Source organism: Chanos chanos, chromosome 8, assembly GCF_902362185.1.
Source record: "Chanos chanos chromosome 8, fChaCha1.1, whole genome shotgun sequence".
NCBI classification, from domain to species: Eukaryota; Metazoa; Chordata; class Actinopteri; order Gonorynchiformes; family Chanidae; genus Chanos; species Chanos chanos.
Window position 1 is genome coordinate 8,982,370 of NC_044502.1, and position 10,050 is coordinate 8,992,419.

General features: G+C 40.7%; 1 protein-coding gene across 1 annotated transcript; it reads right to left on the bottom strand.

The window, feature by feature from the left end:
* Window positions 1–775: 775 nt before the first annotated feature.
* On the bottom strand, window positions 776–3,958 carry LOC115819024 (volume-regulated anion channel subunit LRRC8C-like). The gene is made up of 2 exons (XM_030782561.1): window positions 3,818–3,958; window positions 776–3,052 (listed from the first exon to the last, which is right to left on the bottom strand). Exons 1-2 carry the CDS (start codon window positions 3,956–3,958, stop codon window positions 776–778), a joined length of 2,418 nt encoding a protein of 805 aa, XP_030638421.1.
* Window positions 3,959–10,050: the final 6,092 nt, after the last annotated feature.

A 10,050-nucleotide genomic window follows, 5' to 3' on the forward strand; every position in this document is an offset into this window, starting at 1 on the left:
TCAAGACTTCTTGCTGCTAAACCCTTGTAACAAAGACAGAGGCCGGGACATGACTTTGCATGAAGGGCTTATAACTTTATAGATTCAATTTCAATATCTTCATGTTTTGTTAAAATTATTATTGACTGGCACTGTAAATGAACAGTTATGACTAAATTCTTTCTATATCAGCATGGCAATGCTTCCTGATCGGAGAGTAGAATGAGAATACACAATTTTTCCTAAAAAGCTTTTTTTTTTTTTGGATGCTGGTTGCTTGGGATATTGAAAAGAACTTGAGACAAATTTAGGTACAGGAAATGGTCATAAAAGGGAGCAATCTGGCTCCTACCTCTGGGTTGTTCGCATGCCTTTCCTGTCCTGTCCCTACTCTAAAATACATGAGACCTTAGAGCTTCAGTGTTCCATAAAATCCCACCAAAACAGCAAAACTCACTTCATCAACGTGAGCTGTCTGTTAAACTTGTCTGTCCACTCATGGTTTTTTAGATAAAACAAGAGTGGGCATTAGTTAGAAATACTACCTTTCCTCAGGGTAATTCATTCTTTTCAAAACCAGAATACAGTGGTGAAAGGGACATTACATTGTATTAGAACAAGGGATAACGAACAGGTATTGCTTGTTTGTTTGTTTTTGTTATACATTTGGCTATCTAAACTCTATTTTTGGCCAGATCAAAGACATTTCTTTCTATTTAAACACATCAAGGTTTTCCTTTCCAAAGCAAGTTTCTTATATTATGCCTTTTGTTAAAAAAAGTGTCTAAACTGCTCCTTAACTCTCTGTCATACGATGTCTAATGTCAGGAGGTAAAAGGTCTAAGATGCTTTCTTCCACTACAAGTCCACTCAGTCTTAAATGGCTACATTCTCCTATTTCAGAGGGGAGGGACTCCAGTCGGTTCCCTTTGAGATCAAGCCGCACCAGCTGGGCTAAGTTGCTCACGCGAGGGGACAAATGTGTAATGCTGTTGTTGCCAAGCGCAAGAGTTCTCAGCCGTTTGCAGGAAAACAGTTCGTCTGGAAGTGACTCCAGGCAGTTGGAAGCCGCAGAGAAGTACTGTAGACTCTGAAGGATGCCCACATCAGGGGGTACAGAAATGAGCTGATTGTGTGAGAGGTCAAGATGGCGCAGCTTGGTGCAGTGAAAGAGGTGAGAAGGAAGCCTGCGGATCTTATTCCAGCTGATGTCCAGTGTCTCCAAGGAGCGGAGTTTGCTGATGTGTTCCGGGATGTAGGAGATAGCATTGTGCCACAGTTTAAGGGTAGTAAGACGGCGGCAATGTTGCAGACTCAGGATCTCCTCCACAGTTGTTAGTTTATTATTGCGCAGGTCTAACTCTTGCAGATTGGAGAGGCTGAAAACGGCATTGGGGATGCGTTCCAGTTCACAGGCTCTAAGTTTAAGGGTAGCCAAATTGGACAGCTTCTTTAAGCTGCTGAATGCACGCAGTTTCCTACCTTCATTGTGAATGCTCAGCTGCTGAAGCTGACCTGCCACATCAATAACAGTGTGGGGAATCTTGGTAAGTCGGCAACACAAAGTTAACAAACGTAAGTTCTTAAGACCTCGTAGGGTATCCAAGTTGGCGCTACGAGAGGTTTCACTGGTGAGGGACCCATTCAAATGGAGCTCCTCCAGGTTCTGTAGGGTGTACATCCACATGGGAATTTGCTCCAGCCCCTCAAAGGTAAGTCGAAGCACTTTGAGGTTCTCCTGTAAGTGGTTGAGGGCAGCAAGCTGGAGTTTGACAGGAGAGTCAATTAGGAAGACTTCTTGAAGGGCCGTAAGTTGAATTAAAGTGCCTGGGATGGTGATATTGTTAATCATCTCCAGTTTGAGGGACTCTATCTCAGGTATCTCAAAGACAGTGTCGGGCAGTCCCGGCAGCATCACGAGGTGAAGCTCCAGCCTCTCACTGGCATTCTGGGTCAGACGAGCTCGAAGTTTCTCGACAGTCCACTCATGGTTGAGGTTCACTTGTCGCAGCCTGCTCTCGCTGACCTCTGAGAGGAAGACAGCGAAGCGTTTGGCATAGAGGGCATCGTACTGATCGCTAAGATGTAGCAGGAATGAAAAATCATTTTTAACATCTGGGATATCACTGATGCCTGTCTCCAGACGCATATGCTCAAAGGAATACTCCTTCAGTGGCCGATGGAAAAGCCAATAGAGGGAATAGATGCATAGTAATCCATATGCCCCAACAAAGCAGATGTAACAATAGGCCAATTTAGAGAAGAAGTGAGCCTTGTTATTGTTGCAGCAAAAGACTTCATAACCTGTTAGGCCTGGAGGCACAAGGCACGTAACTGCAGTCTCAATATTTGGCACAAGCACACTGTTGTATATGATGATTAACACAAACTGGAAGACTTTGAGAGACATCTGCAATACATACATGACATAGATGAGATCAGCCTCTTCCACATGTGTACGTAACTTTTTCACTTTCTCAAACAGGGCCTTTGCTTGCTCTCCTTCCTTCTTATCCAAGACGGTTTCTGGGGATTGGGGTTCTAGAGCCCTTTTCTCAGAGTTGGACTTGACTGAGGAGGACCGGAGAAGGGTGACAGTTTCTTCGTCTTCAGTAGGACTTCCTGAAAAAGACTTTGACATGGTATTCCTCCTCCAAGTGACCATTCGTTCTTCTTTACGTTCCTCTGAAACTTCACTGATTGCCCGTGTTGTCCAAGGCGAGTCAAAACACTTGTCCTGAATAGAAACAAACAACTCAATTTTGGATGATGTCCCAGGGAACTTGAACCAAAAGCTGCTGACCACCATGAAAATCATAGAGTGTATGACTACCAGGTAGGGGAAGTACTTTCCATACCAGTGGACTGCCCGCTCATAGCATATGTGATTGATAAACATGTACTGGGGGAAGTCTAGGCCAGTTTTACGATCAACACTGGTTGTACTGAGAGCATTAGCCATGGTATATTCCCACAAACTGTCATTATCCATAAAAATGACATGGCTGCAGTTCATGTACACTCTGTTAGTCCCAGGGCGGTTTGGAAGGCAGGTTATTTTGTCCTGTGTCAGCTGGAAATGAAAACAGGAAGACTGTGAGACATATGGAATTGAAACTGAATGCAGATTTACATGCTATTACATGCAGAAACAAAACATGCAGGTGAACACACATTTCTTCACTGTTTTGTTTTGTTTGTATATATGACAATTGCTCACATTTACAGTAACATTTTGACAGACTTCAACAGGTACACGTACTGTCAGACCAAGAGCAGATTCTGTAGAGAGATATAATATTAACTGTCATAAGTCGGCAAAAATGAATAGTAATCACGAAAAAGTGACTAAATCAGAACAGAATATACAAGGTAAGCTACAATCAGATTTCTAAGAAATCTTCAAAGACAATAATTTCTGTTTATGGTTTGACAATCAAGGAAGCAGCCATCATGCCAAGCTGTTCATATACACTGTTCTCATTCAGAAACAATTTCCAGTTCAAATTTCTTACTTATCTTGTCTTTTATGTCTCCTATAATTCATACAACAGATACATGGAAATAGGTCTCCTATTTTAAACTGCATCTGAAAAAATGAGGAAACATGAATTCGTGTCTTTCATTTACTTTTCTGGTCCTAAATGTAGTGTTAATTTTTAAGAAGCATACTCCTCAGTGTTAAAGGATTGTGTTTGTCTTGTGCTTGTCTTATCTACATTCTGAACATTATTTCTAAATCCATGAATCAAGTTCTCATGATACCTCCTCCTTAAAAAAAGGTTCTTACTAGAAGCATAAAAAAATCTCTGGTTTCTGACTGCAGGTAATTACTTACCTGCACAGTGCAACCAAAGACACCAATCATAAGCATAGCCATGCACAGGTACTCAGAGAACACGTCCCACCACGGTTTCAGCACCTTCAGCTGGGGGTTCTGATCCGAGGCAATATTCCGGAACTCATTCACTGGAATCATCTTGAAAGCTGCTAAAGGGAAATAAAACGCATTTAGTTTTCAATACTTGAAAACAGAGGTGTGGACTCGAGTCACCTGACTTGGACTCGAGACAAAATCGAGTCACGATTTTGATGACTTCAGACTCGACTCGACTTGCAACTCGACTTTGTGACTCTAGACTTCACTCGGACTTTCCCTCTTTGACTTGTAATGACGTGACATAATTCATAAGTAAAAATATTAAATTTATTCATCTTATCAAAAAAACTGTGCAGTTATTTACTGATATTCTTGTCGGTGCGGAACTTCAGAACACTGATGATGCCGCATGCGCAGCAGAGAGAGAGAGGCATTGTCTCGCAGATAAGAAAATGAGACATCGCATTATTTCATTCGGTTTCAAAGACTACGCTGTTGTAAACAGCAAATGGATGTCAATATTTGAAACATGCGGGACCAGTATTACAGGTTGTGAAGCAACAACGTCCAACTTAGTTCCACACATAAGGCTGCACAAAGACCGGTAAATTAAGTATAATTATCTGTGTAGTAATCTTTGGTAAACCATGGCTTAAACTAACAAGATAAGTATGGGTCTACCTAGCTCTGGCTAGACTATCGACCTAAAAACAACGAGCTCTCGACACACTCAGTGTGGTAGCACATCTTTTCTTTACAGATTGGTTGCAATATCAACCTTTAATCCAGCGCGCCCGCGGAGCGCATTTTCAGCCACGGTGGCATCATACCATGTCCTCGTTGCGCACAAACGTCTGACAGACTTTTGTCCAGTTTGATTTCTTGTAAATGTAATGCTTCATCCTGAGATAGCGGTATGCTTACCCTGAAATCCATGCTGTACAAGCAACTCACCTCACTAATTCCATCACTCACCCACACACGCTTCACTCACTCATTCATTCACGCAGGCAAAACTGCGAGAGCATTAAATTAGTCAGAGAGTGCGCAATGACTTGTTTAGGACTTGAAACATAAGGTTAAGGACTTGGACTTTACTTTGAACTTGGTAATCCTTGTTTTGGGACTTGCTTGGGACTTCTCTGTCCTGACTTAGTACTTGACTCGGGACTTCATCGTTAGGACTTGTCACTTGCCAAACAATTACTTTGTCCCATCTCTGCTTGAAAAGCATTTGTTCCTTTGATCATCATTTATAAAGCAAAGAAGACAGGCACAAGAGCACAAGGTTATAGTGACAAGGAAAATCTCAACTGAGAAGAAAAGTCAGAAATTCAGTAAAACTAAGATCCTTCGTGGAGAAATTCAGTGTGTGATCTGTTTGTGTTTGCTGAAGGGTTCAGAGTGCATTGGCTCGGCAATACAATGCCATGAAGTGATCACTTTTCCCAGATATTTATGATTGTGATTTAACCTGCCACTCAATAAAACCTATTCCTCCTGATGTACTTCACATGATAGCCTTGGAGAGCCTTGGGGCTTGTTGTATAACTTTATGACATATCACTTGTCTGTACTGATTTTTTATGTTCAAATGAGCTGTGTTGCCTTTTAATTCTCAACAAGACACTTTTTACATAATTCTGGTCTAACACTCATTTCAAAGCTGCAATACCGCCATGCCTCACACGTGCTACTCTTATTCGACACTAAGTTAATACTCTCAGATGCCATATTCACATTTTTAGATGGAAATTTTCTCCTCTTTAACTCTCTTTGACAGGATGATGTTGCTATCCAGTCAGATTTTTTTTTTTAAATCTCTGCAGTGACTACACACTTCTTGTTGCACCTTTTTCTATTCAGTGAACACATGTAAAAACAAACAGAATTGAAATAACAGCCATTGCAGTTACCAAAGCAGTTGTTGGAAACTGATCAGACCTTCAGTCATATTTTCAAATAACTCAAACTGTGGATGCAACTGTTGTGGATCAGACCTGATTCAAATAAGTATCTGAAGTTTCTGTATGCCTGGCCTTGTCCTTGCTCTAACATGGATCCATTTCCGAAAGTTCTTTTTGCTACGGCTGGTAATATTCTAACAACCCTGCATGCAATACAAAACATGAAACAAAACTATTCAAACACCACATGAATGTATCATATAAGAATGTCTTTTATGATACTTCTACAATCTAGTAGAAGCCAGTGTTCTTCAGAGACACCATGAAATGTTTTACGTCGATATAAAAATTTACACTCGCCACGAAACGGCTTCAACGAGTTTGAACGAAGGAAAACTGTGCGCACGAAGGGATACAATCCAAATTTCAGCAAAACCGTGAGGCGCAAAGTCTTTATAAAAATGCACTCGTACTTGTAAAGTATACTTCGTAAAAAACACGAAGCAAGGGAAATATTAATTCGGGATTTACTGTAAGAAGGAAACTTTAGATTAGTTTTTCAGTTTACCTCCACTCCCTGTTGTTCCTCACACGGCAGCTCGGACAACGTATCACCGTCCTCAACTAATTCAAGCGAAATCCGATCAAATTGAAACACAAACACACACGTACACTCTCCCTCTCTCTCTCTCTCTCTCTCAAACACACTCACACAACAAAATTATTATACTGCCCAGTTCGGACAATGTGCATCAGGCGTGGTTTACGACAAAACAAGTTATCCACATGGAAAACGAGTCAAAGGTACACATGCAGCCTATACTCCATCACCAGGAACTCGTCCTTCCGAAAGGCAAATTACCAAATCATGATACATCATCACTTCCCGGAAGAAACAGTGAATGGATAGGTATCTCAATCGATATAAAAAAATTTGAGAGCATGGCAAGGGAGAAGATCTTCACATCTGTGTGGTCTCTCAGTTTTGTTTTTAAATAATTTTCTCAGTTTACTTTACCGCAGCGACGATATTATTTTTCAGGATATTCCAATTTTCACTACAGTATTTCGCGACATAAACCTGTATGGACGTTGTATTTTGTTGTAGATGTAAACGTATTTTACATCTACGACAGGATGGAGTTCACTACAACATGTATATCTGGATGGATACCCTACGTGCCGTTTTCGAAAATGGACAGCACAGAGAGTTAAATGGCGATGGCATAACTGTTCTTGATAAAACGGGGTTGAGCTGTTTCAAACATGTGTTGCATCCCATACACTCTAAAAAATTGCTGTAAAAATACAGCCAAACTCTAACAGTAATGTAGGCCTATTATTTTTCTAAAATACGATAAAATACTTTGAAGTCTGATGCTTTTTTGGGGCCAAAAACAAGATTGACCGCTAACAGCAGGCTACCGTAAAATTTGACGGCACAAATGCAGCATTTTCTTTTTTTGCAGTAGTAGAGCAGTGAGCCATATGCAACAATGGACTTTCAATCATCATTCATCCTCCTTTCTAGAAACCAACAGAAAGGTCCGTAACATCATTCTGAGAAATTAAAATAACATTTGTGAATTTGGTTACAGAATTTGTGAGACAGACGTATAATTTATAAAAACTAAAACGAGGCTTCATTTAGCGTCCAATCCGCAAGCGTTAGCTAACAGATGTGTTCTGAGCAGAGTATTGGTGTCCAGTTTGAAAACTTGTCGTTCTTTTTGAACGACTCTTTTTAGTGAGTCGTTCGTACCGGTTCACCAGCACAACTGAGTCGTTCTTTTTTCTAATTCAGCTGCTCCTAGTCAACTGCAGGCAATCGGTCGGAAACCTTTGGTATCACTACGCAGTGCGCACAGCAATGGGCTAATAACAATAAACGAAGAGCAAGAAAGTGTGGACTAATGCGCCCCCAAAAATAGGTCGCAGTAACGTCCGCCTCTTAAGAAAATAGACTAATTATCTCACTAAACTGACAAGTGTTTACATTTACCCTAGAGAAGTGATTATTTGTAATCTTTGTATTACAAATAAAAGGATCTTAATTGACTTAAGCCGCTCTGGTGCCACACCCATTAGCCTTCCGCAGCTCCGTAGCCAGGAAGCTCCAGTTCGAAAGCACGAGTTCGACCTCAGTCTGCTTCAGTTCAAAAACCTGTGTTCGAAAGCTTGAGTTCAAACTCAGATAGCAGGGGTTCGAAAGCTCAAGTTTGACGGTTCATGCAGTAGATGAGTCCAGAGCCGAACTCGTGGCTTACCTCGCGTTCGATGGTTCATGCAGCAGAGCAGACGATTCTGCCCGAAGACTTAACTCGTGTTCTGGGTTGTTCCGTCGCTTAAGTGGATACCCCATTGCAGTATCCCATAAGGCAGTGTTTCTCAGTCCTGCCCCTGGGGGACCCCTGCTCTGCATGTTTTCCATCTTTCCCTGCTCATACCTACCTGGCTGAACTCATCAGTGGCACTTTTGATTGGCTGAGCACACCTGATTTAATCAAGAGCATGTTAATCACACTAATCAGGTGTCTTTGGAGCAAGGGTAGATAGAAGATATGCAGAACAGAGGTCCCCCAGGAGCAGGACTGAGAAACACCACCAGAAGGCCTAGCTGGCAGATACTTCTTTGATGGTTTGGAAACAATGTAGTAAGAAGCTGAAAGACATGCAGGCTCGCTTTTGTGTGACGAAATAGAAACTGTTGTGTAGCTAATAAATGTGACGTATTGATTCATATTACCTGATTAAAAAATTTGACATTACAAACTTTTTTTCAACAATTAAATGATAGCGATGTTTGTTCGAAAGAAATAAATAAAAAGAGTTTTAAGGACATGCACGTTAAACTGACATGTTGAATGAATATATGTACGTAAATTTATCATGAATTTAAATATAAAGGGAACATTAGAAAAGGTGAGATAAACAGCTTTATTGAGATTATGCAAAGTCTGAGTAATTATTTTATTTATATTAGATTTGTACACGGCCTTTTGCATTCAACGTAAAGCTTCAGCGAATGCCGTAAGCTGAAGAAATGAGTAAGGAAACATACCGAAGTGCAAAAGAATCAAAACTCAAAAAACCCCCAAAAAACTCGGTTCAGTTCCTTGAACTGTTTGAGAGAATCAGTTCACTAAAATGAATCAAACTGCCCTCTACTAGAGCAGAGTTCTGGGAGTAAGTTGTGGTGCAGTGGGTAGCACTGTCGCTTCACAGCAAGAAGGTCCCTGGTTTGATTCCTCTGGGACTTCCAGTTTCCTGCCACAGTCCAAAGACATGTAAGTCAGGCCAGTTGGAGATACTAAATAGTCTCAAGGTGTGAATGTGTGTGTCTGCCCTGCAATGAACTGGCCGACCTGTCTAGGGTGTTTCCCTGCCTTTTGCCGAATGAATGATGGGATAGGCTCCAGCAACCCCCGCGACCCTAATTAGGATAAGCGGCTTAGAAAGTGCATGAATGAAGTAATGAACTGTTGATATAAGTTACGATAGTGACACTGTAAAAATAGCCTACAGTGAAACACTAGCAACCACAGCTGCCAGTATTGTACTGCAAACCTCACATTCTACAGTAGAGCACTGCAACGACTTTTTACAATAATTAACAGTTGAAATAAATTACGGTAGTGACACTGTAAAAACACAGCACAATCCTGGTGACCACAGCTGCCAGTATTTCACTTTAATTTTACAGGAAAATTTGTTATTGTGTATGTAGAGCGCATTGCAATACTTTCCCCCTAGATATTGTGGCTATCTGCACATCGCCTTTATTCTCGTGAACATTTGAGTTACACAGCAAGTCTTGAAAAATGACTAGAACAGGTTTTAAAATGTAGAAGGCTTGTGAGGGACAACAGGCTTGCTATAAGTGAATTTAGATTTTAAAGATAAGACACAACAGGAAGGTCCAAAGTAATACTTACCAAAACTGATCAAGGACACATTTTAAGAATCTGAAAGTCGTGTTCATGAGGAGTTAATAAGATTAGGCTATATATATACATGTATATATATACTATCTTGTATGTTTACTGGACTTGTGGCACACCTGGAGATGAAACCTGGAATTGAACTGCTCAGTAACCAGTAACTTTCAACACTGAAGACAGCTACATTTAACATTATTATGCTGATTAGCAGCAGATAGAATTGTCAGTTGGCAACACATCCTTACAGTTTGATTACAATCAAACATAGGTTTTACAAACTATATTTTTTGCAGGTAATTTGTTTCACTTGGATCTCTGGAATTTCTAGAACCTCTTTATTGTT

Excerpts from the sequence above, each read along its gene's own strand:
- LOC115819024 (XM_030782561.1), bottom strand. The coding sequence starts at position 3,958 with ATGATTCCAGTGAATGAGTTCCGGAATATTGCCTCGGATCAGAACCCC. Across the intron at positions 3,053-3,817 it reads TCTTTGGTTGCACTGTGCAG|CTGACACAGGACAAAATAAC; the intron begins GTAAGTAATTAC and ends TTTCATTTCCAG.